This window comes from Somniosus microcephalus, chromosome 3 (genome assembly GCF_052327205.1).
Source record: "Somniosus microcephalus isolate GS21.2 chromosome 3, FLI_Smic_1.0, whole genome shotgun sequence".
In the NCBI taxonomy this organism is placed as follows: domain Eukaryota; kingdom Metazoa; phylum Chordata; class Chondrichthyes; order Squaliformes; family Somniosidae; genus Somniosus; species Somniosus microcephalus.
Window position 1 is genome coordinate 340541719 of NC_140989.1, and position 18532 is coordinate 340560250.

The 18532-nt window shown below is 43.4% G+C and overlaps 1 protein-coding gene across 3 annotated transcripts in view; it reads right to left on the reverse strand.

Annotated features, from left to right (window-relative positions):
• LOC147122285 (uncharacterized) overlaps positions 1–4531 on the reverse strand; it is a 69078-nt gene extending 64547 nt beyond the window's left edge. For 2 of the 3 annotated variants that reach the window (XM_085983250.1, XM_085983252.1), the window contains exon 1: positions 4382–4530. In XM_085983250.1, the coding sequence (XP_085839376.1) occupies positions 4382–4429 (48 nt within the window). In that variant the 5' untranslated portion in view covers positions 4430–4530. Of the gene's footprint in view, positions 1–4273 lie in introns of all 3 variants that reach the window. The other variant, XM_085983249.1, reaches the window with a different exon arrangement.
• Positions 4532–18532: the final 14001 nt, after the last annotated feature.

Here is an 18532-nt window from a genome sequence, read left to right on the forward strand (position 1 = left end):
TACCAGCAATTTATGCAAAAAGAGATAGTTAACATATTGGGCCTATTTAATTGGACCATTAGCGGTGGCACTGGACACTCCAGTGTCACGAGACAGAAATCAGTACCACAAGTGTGCCCTCTAGCAGGGCACCACTAATAAAATAATCAAACTCGAACTCCTATCCAACTAGAAAAAGTGTAACGTAAAGTAAATCAGTATTTCGTTATTGTGGTCAACCATACAATTAACGTCCTGCAGTAACCATCGGTCGCTGGCGGCCTGGATTATACCAGTGTACACCGTACGGTCCCTCTCCAGGGCCACCAGGCAGGCAGCCAGAGTGACCTTCCCCGCGAGCCCCACACATCCAGGACCTGTGGATGGCTGTTTTGGCCAAGCCCAGGAGCAGACCCACAAGGAAGGTCGTCTAACTTGTCCGCACCCGCATGTACCAGGTGGCTGAATATCAGGTGTGTGGGATTAAAATGGAGGCAAACATTGAGGAACAGCCCCCTTAAATAGAAAAATAGGAGCTGCAACATCTCACACTCTATGTACGTGTGGAGTACAGTTCTTTCCAGGCCAAAAAAATTACACGTGGCCTGGGTATCAGTGAATTAGCTCAAGGGTAGGTTGGATGCCCCTGCTCCGTGCAACACTTTTCAACCCAGGACTCTAATGCTGCAGGGAAGGATCCCCAAGTACAGAGCCTTCCATTGGGGCCTCCACCTTCACTGGACGGCAAGATGGTATGCCAGGGCATGTCCGGATGGAAGATGAGAGAAAGGAAGTGAAAAGTGTGCAGGAGAAATCTATATAGGAAATCCCTTCAGAATGGGATGGCAGAAAGGGAATTTCTGAGGGACATTTCAAGTTGTGAGGCGCAGGCTCCCGAACATTTTGGGTGTTGATTCTTCTCTTTTACTTTTTAATTCTCCTATTCCCCATCCCCTCCACCACCTTTGTTTTCTTCAGTCTGATCCTCCAGTTACCAGTTCTGACAAAGGATCTAACTTGAAATGTTAACCCACCTTTTCAGATGCGGATAGAAAATGCTGATAATACACAGGCCTGTTTTTATTTCAGATATCCAGCATTTGCAAATATTTGTTTTAATCCTTATCTGAGCTATCAAATGCAGCTGGAGTTGATTGATATGATCAAATGCTCCGGTTTTCTGGAGCTGAAATGCTTGTCTGTCAGTATCCTGTCAGCGTAGTTATGACACTAGTTTCTGTATCTAGGCAGACATTTCCACTGACCCAATCCATGAAGCACACAAAAACATACACGTCAACCTAGAAAACAAAAGCTGACTAATGGTTTCAACAAATTTGACACAGTTGCCAAAAAGCTGAAGGCCCGGAGTATAAACACAGAACAGGAAAATAAGTAGTTACATGAACTTGTAAATTAAGCTGTAGATATATCCAAAATTATATCAGAGCAAAAAAATATATATAAAAGCCTGAAAAGGAAAATGCAAATATTGAAGGTACAAAATAGTAGCGCACTTCTAAGGGTTTTGATGGCAAGCTGCTCTGGAAATTTTTGAACTTTTACATTGACAACAACAACAACCTGTATTTATATAGCGTCTTTAATGTAGCAAATCGGCCCAAGGCGCTGCACAGGAGTATTAAAAAACAAATTTGACATCAATCCACAGAAGGATAAATTAGGGCAGATGACCAAAAGCTTGGTCAAAGAGGTAAGTTTTAAGGAGCGTCTTAAAGGGGGAAAGAGAGGTAGAGAGACGGAGAGGTTTAGGGGGGGAATTCTAGAGGTAGGGCCTAGGCAACAGAAGGCACGGCCACCAAAGGTTGAGCGATTATAATCAGGGATGCTCAAGAGGGCAGAATTAGAGGAGCGCAGATATCTCGGGGGGTTGTGGGGCTGAAGGAGATTACAGATTAAAAATGATACATTCTGGTTCACAAATCACAAATGATAGATTTTATAATTAGCAAAAAGGAAAAACAAAATGATAATTGGACTTTCAACAGAGTAAAGGACCATCAGTTTCCCAAAAGTAACCTCAACACTCAATCCTCCACATCCATCCAGCTGCATCAGTTAACAGATACACTCTACCCCTCCTGAACCGTTTGCAGAGACTGTACCTTATCCAACTCCCCACCATTTCACACAGATGCACTCTGTTCCTTCAACCTTCCTAGTACATATCGACATTGTTCATCTTCTCCCCAACCAAACTAGATCGGGCTGGAACTATTTTTCCTCCTTATCCCCCCCTGCCCACTTCCCCATTTCTAGCTGGCACTCTCCCTCCTCCCCACCATAAAAGACTGGTCTCATCTTCTGCTCCTTCCCTCTTCTTTCATTGTCATCCATTTTGCTCCATTGCCATCCATTTCCCCCATTCCCTCTCCCCTTCATCGTCATCCATTTCCTTTCTTCCCCTTCATTGCTATCCATTTCACCTTCACTTCATTGCCATCCATCTCCTCATTACTGTTATCCATTCTCCACTTTCTCCTCCCCCTTCATTGCTATCCATTTCCTCTGTCTTAGGTTCTGTTCCTGTCTGCATCCTGCTGAATAGTGATTTAGGCCAATGCTGTAGATGGGAATTCCTGTCCTCATGAGAATCCAGAGTCACTTTGCACCAAGACTTGCTAGAAGCCATGCTGATTTCTGTTGGCAAACACGGACATTCAGACCAGATCCCAAAATACTGGCAGGTGGCATATAAGCAAAATTATTTGGAAGATTCGGATTAATAATTACATTCAGAGAGTAGATTCTCATACCTTTTGGAGGTAAAAGGAAACATTACAAAAGATGGAAATTTGAAATATAAATAGAAGGTACTGCAAATGCACACCAGGTTGATCAGTATCTGAGAGGGAAAAAATGTTAACACCCATCTCTTTCAAATGTTGACTGTGCATTTACAGGTTTGGTATCTTTAGGAAGTGATTTATTTATACTCATCCAAGATTGCATCTGATACTATATACCTTTGAGAGAGAGCTATAAAAGAAAAGAAAGACTTGCATTTATATAGCGCCTTTCACAACCACCGGACGTCCCAAATCACTTTACAGCCAATGAAGTACTTTTTGAAATGTAGCGAAGGAAACGTGGCAGCCAATTTGCGCACAGCAAGCTCCCACAAACAGCAATGTGATAATGACCAGGTAATCTGTTTTTTTAGTGATGTTAAGGGATAAATATAAATTCCCTGCTCTTCTTTGAAATAGTGCCATGTGATCTTTAACATCCACCTGAGAGAGCAGGTGTTTAACGTCTCATCCGGAAGACGGCATCTCCGACAGTGCAGCACTCCCTCGGTATTGGAGTGTCTGCCTAGAATTTTTGTGCTCAAGTCTCTGGAGTGGGACTTGAACCCACAACCTTCTGACTGAGGCGAGGGTGCTACCAACTGAGCCAGGGCTCACACACAAATAGTGGCATAAAACTGCTTCTAAAACAGTGCAATAGTTGTATTAACTGCCATTTGAAGTTTAAGCTTGTTTGGAAAGTATTTCAGCTATGTCGCTGGGAGGTTCAACACTTTTGAACATTTAAAAATAATTAAAACATTTACAGGATTAAACAGCAATCATGAATTTGGGAGGTCAGCTTATTTTTTTAATCAAATCAGTCTTTGTTCCAGCATTTCTCTTTCCTTGGTGTCAAAACAATACCCCAACCAGTAACGGTCCTGGGTGCAAGAATGCCTCTGGTTGCTATGCGGAGGTACATCGTAAATCTCCACTAGTGAATGCTCCTTAAACAATGCACGTCGGATGTGGCTAGAAATAAGTTTTTAAAAAAAGAATTCTTCCAGGAATGGATTTACCAAGTTGCTAGACAGAGCCATCAGAGCAATTCATATCCCCACAGCTGCCAATAGTTACCTAAATCAGACGCTGCCTGAAGAAAAATCGCAAACTTACAAATATATTCGATTTGAAAGAGTTACCCCCGCGAGCATCCAAGTGAAAACCTATTTCCATCTAGCAATACTCGTGTGTAGAAAGGAGCCCACCTTTACCTTGCACCCTCTCTCCCCGAGCCCCGGAGTAACGCCATCCACCATTAGCACCTACCCTGCACAAAGCCATTACAGCGTGGACAGGTCGCCCCTGCACCTTGTGTCAGCCAGGAACTCCATCAAAGCATCTGACACCCCAACCAACCGACCCCCATTTCTGCATTAAAACCAACAGCATGGTTTTGGTTTGAGAGGCGGGGGCAGTGTGTGTGTGTAAACTGAAAACCCGGCTCTACATTTGCCGCTGGCCCTCACTCACTCACTCACCTGTCTCCAGGGTGTAGCGCCTGTCGCCAGCCGCCCCGGATCGCGCGACCGCGCAGTGAGCCCGCTAACTCCAGCAAAACTCTCCGGGCAACATGCCAGGCGCCTCACCTTGAGCCCAGCACTAAACCCCGGGCCGGCGCCTGCCACTGATTGCATCTTCTGGTGCTAACTTCCCGGAGAGAAAAAGAGCGTCGCACGAGCCAAAATTGTAATTAATGCGTCTCCATGACAACGGCTGGGATAAGCTTCCGTCCACCCCCCTGTTGCTCAGTTAAGCACCAGTCGTTGCAGTCTGCACACGAACTCTCCCAATCCGAGCATTGTTCCCAATGAAACTTCTGATCACCCGCCCCCTAAAAAAAAAACAGAAAATGCTGGAAAAACTCAAGAGTTTTTCCAGCATTTTCTGTTGTTATTTCGGATTTCCAGCATCTGCCGTATTTTGCTATCGTACAAGGGTTTTCACCCGAAACGTTGACTCTATTTTCTCTCCACGGATGTTGCCTGGCCTGCTGAGTTTTTCCAGCATTTTCTGTTATTTCCCTAAAAAAAATATTTGGAGCCCTTTATTTTGAAGTTTTGACAATACACCGGAATAATCAAATCAACTTTTATTGTCATTGTTAGTGCACAAGTGCAGTACAACGAAATGTAGGCTTGCGGCTCCCGAGAGCGTACATTTAGATTAAGACATTTAAACATTCAACATACATTTGGCTTGTAATACATTAACATAAACATAACCATAATAAAGTGCATTGGCAGATGTGCAGGCTTTAGAGTTTATTTGTGGAGTTCAGTAGGATGACAGCCCTGGGAAAGAAGCTGTTCCTAAATCTGGTCGTGCGGGTGCGAATGCATCTGTAGCGTCTCCCAGATGGCAGGAGGGCGAACAGACTGTGGCTGGGGTGGGTAGGGTCTTTGATAATGGACCGTGACCTCCGTAAACAGCGTTTCTGGAATATGTGCTCTATGGTCATTAGCCGGGTGCCGGTAATGCGTTGGGCAGTTTTGACTACCCGCTGCAGGGCTTTCCGGTCATAGTAGCTACAGCTGCCATACCATACTATGATACAGTTTGTCAGGATGCTCTCTATTGTGCAGCGGTAAAAGTTAGAGAGGATCAGGGGTGACAGGTTACATCCCTTCAGCCTCCTTAGGAAATATAGGCGCTGCTGGGCTTTCTTCACCAGAGAGGAGGTATTGAGGGACCAGGAGAGGTCTTCCGTGATGTGGACTCCGAGGAACTTAAAGCTGTCCACCCTTTCCACCACAGCCCCATTGATGTGGATGGGGGTGTGACTTCCGCCTTTAGACTTCCTGAAGTCCACAATGATTTCTTTGGTTTTCTTGATGTTAAGGGCCAGGTTGTTATCGGCGCACCACTTCACGAGATGCTGGACCTCCTCCCTGTAGGCTGACTCATCATTGTTGGTGATCTGGCCTACTACCGTGGTATCATCCGCAAACTTGATGATGGTGTTGGAACCATGAACAGCCACACAGTCGTGGGTGAAGAGGGAGTAGAGGAGAGGGCTCAGCACACATCCTTGTGGGGCCCCCGTGTTCAGGGTCACGGGGGGGGCGGGGGGAGGTGTGGTTACCTAATTTGACAGACTGGGGTCTGTTTGTTAGGAAGTCCAGGGTCCAGTTGCAGAGGGAAGTGTTCAGGCCAAGAGTGTGGGGTTTGGTGGCCAGCTTGTTGGGGACGATAGCGTTGAATGCTGAGCTGTAGGTCACATTTTTAATTCTAAAGTGAGTGAGTTCCACTCCAAGTGAGGGAGACGTGGCAGGTCTTGTTTAAGAATTAAACAATTCTTAGGTGACTAAAATTAAGGAAAACCAGCAGGTCTGGAAACACTCAATATGCCCCCAACAGGTAAATCATTTGGTTGACATGTAAAATAACACTGCACTGGTTTCAGGGGGGGAAGAATATACCCGCCAATGCTGGAATTACACAGCAGGTCTATTCGCACCAGCAAAGAGAAAAGGGAGGCTTTTATTTCAAATAAATACAGAAAACGCTGGAAATACTTAGCTGGTCAGGCAGGCAGAAACAGAGTTAATGGCCAGAATTTTCTGGGGTCCACGCAGGCGTGATCGGAGGCGGGTCGGGTGGGAAATTTGCAATATCTTGGAGCAGTCGAAAATTCTCCGTCATCCCACCCCCACGTGCCTTTCCCTCAGGCGTGTTTGCCAGCGCAGCAGCGACCTGAACGGCAGAGGCGGGCGAGCTAATTTAAACCATTAACAGGTCAGACCCTTGACAGTCTTTTTAAACCTACCTTTCAAATTTCCCTGGATGACCATGGGAACCACGTCTGTGAACTGAAGGTGGAAGTTGAGTGGCCATTGATCCAGCTCATTAGTGCACCGCATGGAAAGCACAATATAAACTCCCACCTGACAGCTGATCACTTTCCTCAGGCAGAAGCTGTTGCTGACTGCATTGCTAGCACAGATTTAGCTTTCTGCAGGCTGCAAGTGTTTCCAGCAAAGTCGCCATCCAGTGTCACATCATTGTTAGAACCACACCACTGACAGATTGCTTCTGTCATCTTTACTTGACCTGCCATCTATTCCATCAGCATGGGTGCCATTTATACTGTCTCACCTTGATCCTCAGAATTGGACCACAATGAGCCCCAACACCAGCAGCACCAGGCACACCAACAGCACCAACAACAACACCACCAACCTTCGCCTCAACCGCCTCATGCTGCAGAGGACAGAGGGCATCAGCGCAGGGCTGCACCGTGCCAGAGGCGGTATCCTCAACACAGGGTATACAGGCAGAGGATGAGCTTCCTCAACATGACTGAGCAGTAGTGCCAAAGGAGGCTCAGGCTATCACGGCAGGTCGTCACAGACATTTGCAGATTGCTGGAACAAGACCGGTCGCCTGTCACTTTAATTCTCTGCTCCACTCCCACTCTGACCTCGGCCACCTGCACTGTTCCAATAAAGCTCAATGGAAGCTCAAGGAACAACACCTCATCTTTCAATTAGGCACTTTACAGCCTTCTGGACTCAACATTGAGCTGAACAATTTCAGATCATAACCTCTGCCTCCATTTTTTCAGATGGCAACTGTTAATGATTCTGCTATTCCCATTTACACCTTTTCTAGACCCATCTTTTGTTTCTCTACTTATGCCATTACCATCTCCTTTTGCCTCGCACCATCTTCTATTTTGTCTTTTAATCTCTCCTTCCTCCCTGTTTTTATTTCAGATTTCCAACATCCACAGTATTTTGCCTTTGTAGCAGGCTAATATTTCAGGTGTAGACACATGAAGTATCTATGCCAGAAACATTACTCCGTATTTTCACTTTACAGGTGCTGATGGACCTGCTTTGTATTGCCAGGATTTTCTATTTTTACTTCAGATTTCCAGCATTTGCAGTTTTTTTCTTTTTATCTCTTTGGGGTGGGACCAATGCTGGAATACGAATCTGTTAACAGTTAAAATGCTAGTTTTTTTTTGATGCTCCTTCACCACTTTATAAGTGACATGAATCAGTCATTCATGAAAGACTTATGAAATAATACTGAGCGGCCTATGTGTGGCACTGTCTAGGGAGAGTATAAATACTCGGGCACGGGCCCAGCTTGCGCAGGACATTCTTAACAGGAACTAGTGAAGGACACAACTAGACCTCCATGTTGTAAAACAGTTGATTAAAGCTTTGTTTAACGCTTAGACCAAGTGCCTAGTAGTTGTCTTACGTCAATAAGTATTTAAACCAACTGGGTTCACAGGCCTTTTACTTTGCAACCCAGAATCAAACCCAGCCCAGACAGTCTGCTCTGTCTGATTGCTGTAGGTATCCTACATGAAACCAGTTTTGGGAGTATTAACCTTGATCCCAGTGTTTGTGGGTCACAACAAAATACTGGCCTGGGATTTGCAGTCAGCGACGAAGCAAAGGCAGTCGCCGCTGGCCCTGAAGAAAGCTGCCCACGAAGATCTCGCGATCTCTGTGGCGAGAAGTTTTGCCATTTTTTGATGCGCAAGCGAGATCAGTGTAGTGTAATGGGGGAATCCCTAGCGCGAGCTGCTGTGACGTCAACAAGCTGTCTAAGCAGCCAATCACAATGCAGAATTCTCACAGACAGGGAACCAGGAAATGAAGCAGCTGCTTTTACAGACTTTAAAAAAAAACGTTACAGTGAGCAAAACAAAGATTGGGGCTCTCGCATGGGGAAAAGGTAAACCTGAAATAAATACGAACAAACTTTTAAAAAATAGAATTTAAAAAAAATAAAAGTTGTAATTTTCATCATTATGGAGAAATTTGACACTCCACAAAATTTAAATTAGTTTTTCACAGCCATAACGTTTGTTTAGCAGTCAATACGCTGTTAAAACCCCAGTTTTACCTAATATTACTGCAGAAAAGCCCAAGTTTTTGCCAGTTCCACTGATTTCACTGATTGCCAATTTCAGAGCAGTGAATGACTGACCACAACTTCAGGATTTCCGCATTAGGGTGCGCATAAGCTAAATCCTGAAGTTGCGGTCAGTTTCAAAGGGGTAATAACAGCGAACCCTGTTCACTGTTCTTACCCACTGCAAATTCCGGGCCAATGTCTGTAATTTGGCACTAATTGACATTAAGTTGGCCATCCCAGATATATCATTAGGATAGTGGGTGGGTAAAGGGGAGAAACAATGGCGGGAGAACAAATGTTGTTCTAAAGTTATAATTACTGCACTTTCGTGGGTGGAGTTGAGGAAGCTTTGCTGTGTATCTGGCTGTGCTATACTTATGAGAATACTTGATGCTGACAGTGGGGGGGGGGCGGGGGCAGCGGTGGGGAATGAAGAAAGTGTTCTATTTACAGCTCAGACGTCCTTCACCTTGCCACTCGGGACTTAGTTGGAGAGTGGTGAATGGTGCAGTGGTATCATATGAATATTTCAGTCACTTTACTGATGCCCTTTCTACATATTCATTCTGTAATCACATGACACTGTATTTCAGATATATTTATAGTGCCAGAGGTTGCAGCCTCTGTTGCACCACCTGAAGATGACTTTTCTCAATTTTTGGCTGCAGTTCTTGCCCACCATGTTTATCTTTGATCACCCAGTGCCCAGAACACGGTGGTTAGAGGACCTCCTAATGGGTCTGCTTCTGGGCCTAGCGGAATCCAGATCCAGGATGCATAAAATCACTGGGGAGGGTCACTTTGACTGTACACTTTTCAGTCTTTAGTACTCACATGGGTCTAACTATGCAGTCCCCATCAGTTTGCTAGAAATCGTCTGTGACTGGTAGGCACCACAGGACAATCGTTGTTTAACAGATTTTTTACTGACATGCTTTACTAGTTTGGAAAGGCCATACATTTTTATTACGAGTGCATTCCTTCAAGAGGTGTGCTTGTAGCTGTCCATATTCAGGCCAAAGCAAAAGTGGACATCCTTCATCTTGATGAGCACATTAACAGTTCACTCAAGAAGCAGTGAGCTTCATCTTTTATCATACAATTGCAACAATTCTTGTTAAAGATTAAAAAGGAGGCAAATATTGGGGGAAAACAGTAAAAAAAAGGTTCCAGGAGTAAACAAACAAAGAAATACATCGGGAAGAATACGTAATGACCCAGAAATGACAAAAGAATGAAACAAAGATAGAAAGGAAGGTGTAAAAAAATGAATTATAGAAATGGTTAAACAAAGGAAGAGAAATAAATGTAAATACTGAAATGTTCAAGAATGTAAAAAATGAAACAAAGTTCAGTGTTCTTATTGAGTGCTTAAGGTTTAGACGAGAAACAAAATTGATAAGCAACAGCACAGGCATGTATGCAATGACACTAGCGGGCAGATCATTTGAAAATCTATCTGCATGAGGTCAAAGCCAGATAAACATACCCTGGGGTTGTTTGGAATCAATCATTTTGAACAGATTGTTCCTAGTGTGTTGCTGCCCAAACATGGGGAGACCAGACTCTGTTTTAGCCCTCATCATGGTACTACTGATTCCCTTTAGGCTTTCAAGCTGTGCCCAAATAGGACATACCTTAAAGTCTGTTATGTGTTGAGCCTAATCACTTTCATGAAATGACATATCTTCCTTGGGGGGGGGGGGGGGTGCAGAAGGGGTGGTGATAAACTGCTAGGAGACATACAAAATAATGGAAACTCAGAAACAAGTCAATGTCCTGTGGTAAACTCTATGGGGTCGATTTTCAGTGTGCCGTGAGGCGGGCTTTTAGGTGTGCGGGGGGCTAAAATCCCGAATTCGGGGGTCCCGACACCATCCCGCCCAAAACCCGCCTCCATGTAAGTTTCAAAGGAGGCAGGTACCCGCACTGGGACCCGCCGACCCGAGGCGGGAAGGGATTAGTGCCAATTAACTGCCTGTTAACAGGTAGTTAACAGGCAGTTTTTAGCCTAATCCCTATTTTGAAGGTTGTCATGTGGGATTCCCGACGGCTCCAAACCACGCCAAGTTAGAGGAGTCGGGCCGTCGGGTTGAAGGACTTGGAGGGGTCGAGATGTCGGTGTTCAGGTGAGTGATGGGTGCATGAGTGCAAAGGTAAGTGTGTTTGGTGTGTCTAAAGAAGTTTAAATTACCTGTACTTACCTTTACAGCCTTCCTTCCTCTCGGCTTCGGGAGTCCATCATTCAGCCGGCACAGAAAGCAGAATGGCTGCGATCTGTCAAAAGTGACAGCCTGCAGCTTTCAGTGCCGGCGAGATTTCTAACTGAGTCTGCATAGAAGGACTCAGGTTAGAAGTAAGACTGTCAGTGTTTGACAGCTTCAAACAGCTGTGAAACACTGATATTTCATCTGTCAACACGTCTTGACAGATGAAATTTCAGTCTGTGACATCACCTGTTGCCGGGTGGCCCTTAATTGGCCTGCTGAGCCTGCTGGGCAGGCTTAACAGGGTCAATCACGTGAAAATCATGTGGATTGGCCGCATCTCGATGGAGGCGGGACAACAACCCGAAAGTTGTAGTCCCGCCTCCTTCCCGACTTCTGAATGAAAATCCAGCCCTATGTTGCAGTACACCAGGGTGCCAACCAACCTGCAAGTGGGAGCTGGGTTTCTTCCCATTTGGCTTTTGATGACTTTCCATCGACTTCAATGGAACTGAGAGTCAGACAGTGCTTATAATGAGCAGCCAATCCGCTGAAAGTGAAAATTACTCTTAAAGTTACAATTCAGATTTGTCTATCTTTTAGGAATCCCCTGGACCTGATGGCTTACATCCTAGGATCTTGAGGGAAGTGGCGGTAGGGATTGTGGATGCATTGGTAATAATTTTCCAAAACTCCCTGGACTCAGCAAAGGTCCCAGCAGATTGGAAAACTGCTAATGTAACACCCTTATTTAAAAAGGGTAGTAGGCAGAAGGCTGGAAACTATAGACCTGTTAGCCTAACATCTGTGGTTGGTAAAATGTTAGAGTCCATTATTAAGGAGACAGTAACGGGACATTTGGATAAACATAATTTAATAGGACAAACTCAGCATGGTTTCATGAAGGGGAAGTCATGTTTGACAAATTTGCTCGAGTTCTTTGAGGAAGTAACATACAGGGTGGATAAAGGAGAACCAGTGGACGTAGTGTATTTAGACTTCCGAAAGGCATTTGACAAGGTGCCACACAAAAGATTATTGCTTAAGATAAAAAATCACAGGATTGGGGGTAATATTCGGGCATGGGTGGAGGATTGGCTCTCTAACAGAAAGCAGAGAGTTGGGATAAATGGTTCATTCTCTGACTGGCAATCAGTAACTAGTGGTGTTGCGCAGGGGTCAGTGCTGGGTCCCCAACTCTTTACAATCTATATTAACGATTTGGTGGAGGGGACCGAGTGTAACATATCAAAGTTTGCAGATGATACAAAGATGGGAGGGAAAGTAGTGAGTGAGGAGGACATAAAAAACCTGCAAAGTGACATAGACAGGCTAAGTAAGTGGGCAGAGATTTGGCAGATAGAATACAATACTGGAAATTGTGAGGGTATGCACTTTGGCAGGAAAAATCATAGAGCAAGTTATTATCTTAATGGCAAGAAACTGGAAAGTACTGTAGTACAAAGGGATCTGGGGGTCCTGGTGCACGAAACTCAAAAAGTTAGTATGCAGGTGCAGCAAGTGATCAAGAAGACCAATGGAATGTTGGCTTTTATTGCTAGGGGGATAGAATATAAAAACAGGGAGGTATTGCTGCAGTTATACAAGGTATTGGTGAGACCGCACCTGGAATACTGCATACAGTTTTGGTGTCCATACTTAAGAAAAGACATACTTGCTCTCGAGTCAGTACAAAGAAGGTTCACTCGGTTAATCCCGGGGATGAGGGGGTGGTCATATGAGGAGAGGTTGAGTAGATTGGGACTCTACTCTTTGGAGTTCAGAAGAATGAGAGGCGATCTTATTGAAACATATAAGATTGTGAAGGGGCTTGATCGAGTGGATGTGGTGATGATGTTCCCAATGATGGGTGAAACTAGAACTAGGGGGCATAATCTTAAAATAAGGGGCTGCTCTTTCAAAACTGAGATGAGGAGAAACTTCTTCACTCAGAGGGTGGTAGGTTTGTGGAATTTGCTGCCCCAGAAAGCTGTGGAAGCTACATCATTAAATAAATTTAAAACAGAAATAGATAGTTTCCTAGAAGTAAAGGGAATTAAGGGTTATGGGGAGCGGGCAGGAAACTGGACATGAGTCTAGGTTCGGAATGGTCATGGCCCTGTGGGTAGTGGAGCGGGCCCAGGGGCCGTGTAGCCTGGTTCTGCTCCTACTTCTTGTGTTCTAATTCTGTGTTAGATTTCAGGAGATGGTTTTATTCCTGTTCCTGGCTGGGGTGGAAATCGCCTTTACAGAAGTTAAGTACTGTAGAAAATATAGGGACAGAGTGATCTCCTGGAAGAGTTTCGATCGCCTAGATGGGTCGGAGAGGAATTTCCCAGATTTTTTCTCCCAAATTGGCCATTGGGTTTTTTATCTGTTTTTTCGCCTCTCCTGGGAGATCACATGGGTTCGGGTGGGATGGAGAGTGATAGAAGATTTGAGGTTAGGATCAGATCAGCCATGATCTTATTGAATGGTGGAGCAGGCTCGAGGGGCCGATTGGCCTACTCCTGCTCCTATTTCTTATGTTCTTGAAATTTAAGCCAATCTGGTAAAAGCACAATGTTATAAATTCAGGGTCTGCTGTGGATACCTTTTCGGATTCAGTAGCATCAGCCACTCTCGCAAGCAGATCCCATGCCTCTTGCATTCCAGAGTAGACTCTCACTGCCCAATATCAGCTTATACAATGCACAGCCCTCCTAAATAAAGGAAACTACGATGGTACGAGGCACGAGTTGGCTAGGATGGATTGGGGAACATTACTTAAAGGGTTGACGGTGGATAGGCAATAGCAAACATTTAAAGATCACATGGATGAGCTACAGAATTTGTTCATCCCTGTCTGGCATAAAAATAAAACAAAAAAGGTGGTGCAACCATGGCTAACAAGGGAAATTAGGGATAGCATAAGATCCAAGGAGAGGACATATAAATGGGCCAGAAAAAGCAGCAAACTTGAGGATAGGAAACAATTTAGGATTCAGCAAAGGAGGACAAATGGATTGATTAAGAGGGGGGAAATAGAGTATGAGAGTAAGCTTTCAGGGAACATAAAAACTGACTGTAAAAGCTTCTATAGATATGTGAAGAGAAAAAGATTGGTGAAGTCAAGCATAGGTCCCTTGCAGTCAGAATCAGGGGAATTTATAATGGGGAACAAAGAAATGGTAGACCAATTAAATTTGGTTCTGTCTTCACAAAGGAGGACACAAATAACCTCCCAGAGATGTCAGGAACATAGGGCCTAATGAAAGGGAGGAAATGAATGAAATCAGTACTTGTAGGGAAATGGTGTTAGGGAAATTGATGGGATTGAAGGCCGATAAATCCCCATGGCCTGATAATCTACATCCTAGGGTACTTAAGGAAGTGGCCCTAGAAATAGTAGATGCATTGCTGGTCATCTTCCAAAATTCTATAGACTCTGGCACAGTTCCCATGGATTGAAGGGTAGCTAATGTAACCCCACTATTTAAAAAAGGTGGTAGAGAGAAAACAGGAAATAATAGACCAGTAAGCCTGAAATCAGTAGTGGGGAAAATGCTAGAGTCCATTATAAAATGTAATAGCAGAGCACTTGGAATACAGTGACAGGATTGGACAAAGTCAACATGGATTTACAAAAGGTAAATCATGCTTGAATAATCTGGAATTTTTTGAGGATGTAACTGGTAGATAAGGGTGTATTTGGACTTTCAGAAGGCTTTCAATAAGCTCCCGCATAAGAGATTAGCATGCAAAGTTAAAGCACATGGGATTGGGGGTAAGCTACTGACTTGGATAGAGAACTGGTTGGCAGACAGGAAGCAAAGAGTTGGAATAAACGGGTCTTTATCCAAGTGGTAGGCAGTGACTAGTGGGGTACCTCAGGGATTGGTGCTAGGACAGCAGCTATTCACAATATATATTAATGATCTAGACGAGGGAACTAGATGTAATATCTCCAAGTTTGCAGATGACACAAAGCTGGGTGGGCGTGTGTGCTGTGAGGAGGATGCCGAGAAACTTCAGTATGATTTGGATAGGTTGGGTGATTGGGCAGATGCATGGCAGATGCAGAATAATGTGGATTAATGCGAGGTTATCCACTTTGGTGGCAAAAACAGGAAGACAGATTATTATCTGAATGGCAATAGATTGGGAGAAGGGTAAGTGCAATGAGACCTGGGTGTCCTTGTGCACCAGTTGCTGAAGGTGAGCATGCAGGTGCAGCAGACGGTTAAGAAGGCAAATGGTATGTTGGCCTTCATAGCGAGAGGATTCGAGTACAGGAGCAAGGATGTCTTGCTGCAGTTGCACAGGGCCTTGGTGAGACCACACCTTGAGTATGGTGTGCAGTTTTGGTCGCCTTATCTGAGGAAGGATGTTCTTGTCATGGAGGGAGTGCACCGAAGATTCACCAGACTGATACCTGGGATGGCAGGAATGATGTATGAAGAGAGATTGGGTCGATTGGGCTTATATTCGCTAGAGTTTAGAAGAATGAGAGGGGATCTCATTGAAACTTATAAAATTCTAATAGGACTAGACAGACTAGATGCAGGAAGGATGTTCCCGATGGCAGGGGAGTCCAGAACCAGGGGTCACAGTCTAAAGATAAGGGGTAAGCTATTTAGGACAGAGATGAGGAGGAATTTCTTCACCCAGAGAGTGGTGAACCTGTGGAATTCTCTACCACAATAGGCAGTTGAGGCCAATTCATTAAATATATTCAAGAATGAACTGGATATATTTCTTAAGGCTAAAGGGATCAAGGGATATGGGGAGAAGGCAGGGACAAGGTACTGAATTTGGATGATCAGCCATGATCTCATTAAGGCTCGAGGGGCCAAATAGCCTACTCCTGCTCCTATCTTCTATGTTTCTATGTCTAGCAGGTGCCCCCCAAATGAGCTTTTCTAATCTTTTGATAAGTGAAACTAATGAACACTTTGGTAAGACGAGGTTGTTGACAAATCAAGAAGTTGATTTATTTTGCAGAATACACATGATTGAACAAAAGTAGCAATTCCAGACTTATTTTAAGCTTCTACATACAACATTCCTGTAACAATCCAAAATAACAAACACGCTATGCAATCCTGAATTGTGGACAGAGTAGTCACTTTTTGTTTTATTTCCTTTCGGCTCAGCTTCTAACAAACTAGTTATCTGTTAATTCCCAGCTCAGGCCATACTTTACCTTCTTGTAGCCTTTGTTATACCTGACTAATCCTGAACATGGGTTTTTTCCCCCCCTTTTTAAATTAATTTTGACCCCAGGAAGCAGAATCTCACCAGACTAGTCTGGCAGCTACTCCTGCTGAGCTCAAATGAATTAAGACATCTCAACCAGATTAGGCACGAACGATCGCTGAAATTAATTACAGGATTACATAGAATGTACAGCACAGAAACAGGCCATTCAACCCAACTGGTCTGTGCCAGCGTTTATGCTCCGCATGAGCCTCCTCCCACCCTACTTTATCTAACCCTATCAACATATGCTTCTATTCCTTTCTCTTTCACATGTTTACCTATCTTCTCCTTAAATGCATCAATGCTATTCATCTCAACTATTCCTTGCGGTAGCGTTCCACATTCTAACCACTCTGAGTAAAGAAGTTTCTCCTGAATTCCCCATTGGATTTATTATTGACTAACTTGTATTTATGGCCCCTAGTTTTGGTCTTGCCCACAAGTGGAAATATCTTCTCAACATTTCCCCCATCAAACCCGTTCATATCAGGTCACCCTGTTCAATGTTCAATGTTCACCGATAGGTATAACCTCTTAGTTCTGGTATCATCCTTGTGAATCATTTTTGCACCTTCTCTAAAGCCTCTATATCCTTTTTATAATATGGAGACCAGAAGTGTGCACTGTACACCAAGTGTGGTCTAACCAAGGTTCTATACAAGTTTAACATAACTTCTCTGCTTTTCAATTCTATTTCTCGAGAAATGAACCCCAGTGTTTTTTTTAAGTTGGCCTTATTAACCTGTGCCACTACTTTTAGTGATTAGTGTATCTGTACCCCTAGAATCCTTTGCTCCTCTACCCCATTCAGGCTCTTGTTATCCAAGGAGTATGTGGCCTTTTTATTCTTCCTGCCAAAATGCACCACCTCACTCTTTGAAATTAATTTGCCAATTACACGCCCATTCTGCAAGTTTATTAATGTCCTCTTGTATTCTGTCACAGTCTTCCTTTGTTTTAACTGTACCCCCAATTTGGGGTCGTCCGCAAAATTTGAAATTGTACTTTCGATCCCCAAGTCCAAATAGTTTATGTAAATGGTGAAAACTGAGTAGCGTACCAGAAAACTTCAGAGGGCATTAAGAGTCAACCACATAGTGTTGACTCGAGTCATGTATAGGCCAGACCATGTATAGAAGTGGCAGGTTCCCTTCCATGAAGGGTACCAGTGAAGCAAAGAACAAAGAAACAGCCAACAGTTGCTACGTTTGTTTACATTTGTCTTATATTTGTTTGCCCTGCGTCACTCCAAGAGTCCAGCTATCCATCCAGTTTACCAAAGGCCATTCACACACAAGAAACTCTGCTGCAAAATCACTCCCAAATCGCTCACTCTACTGATCGACACATTTTGACAAACACATCGGCACGTTTTGACAAACACAGAACAATCGGGTTTGTAAATCTGCACCTACCTCTGTGTCACTCCAAGGCTTCAACAATGCTGAATATTTGAAACAAATGTGAAACTGAAATTATTTTGAGGGTCAAAGAATATAAATGCTAAATTAATTTGTAAAGTATATTTTCATCCAAACTTGGATTTTTTTTTAGATTTAATCAATTTAAATGTTTCTCATTCATGGAGGGGAAAACATGGTCTTTGCACAATTGCCAAGTTTATACTGTAACAGCATTTTTGTATTTCAACTCCAGATTACATGATACACTGATAGGAGAAATAAGGAATTCTATGAAGGACATACAGGACATCATACAAAGTAACTCTACATTTAGCTTTTTGGCCTAAATTAGGCCATGATTCATTGGTTGCAAAGACATAAATCTTAGTGGAATTAGTCACTGAAGTAAAGATCAATTACTCCATATACCTCTTAGAAGTTTTTTTTTAATTTTAAAAGTTTTTTCTCAATCATAAGGTCATTCTACAAACAAATAATAGATTATGATGGAGATTTGCTGGGGCTTTCACTTCTAATCTTTGATAAAATAAAGAGGTTCGATAATTTCACCTCATTAAGAAAAATGTTTATAATCTGGAAAGAAGTTGCAAAACACCAATTAGGTATACAAAGACGTTTCTGTGCTTCATTCATTCAACTTGGCTTACTCCCACCATGCTCTCCCAGTTCTGATCTCATATCACCAAAACACACATTTACTTCAACAGGCTTCAAATTCTATCCTTTCAACAGCTGCGAAGGAGGCCTAAGCTTTAAAGCATGCACTGCTGATAGGATTAAAGCATCAAAGTTTAATGCATCTGTAATTCTAAAAAAAATCAAAAGTATATTATTGACTTAGAGCACAGTTTCAAATGGGAATGCATTTGGTTATCATAAGGCTAAATATGTTGAGACAATCTAGAAATTATGTATTGTTAATAACACAATGTGAAAATGCTCAATTATTTTTACATCCAAATTTGAAATAAACACATAGTACAGATAG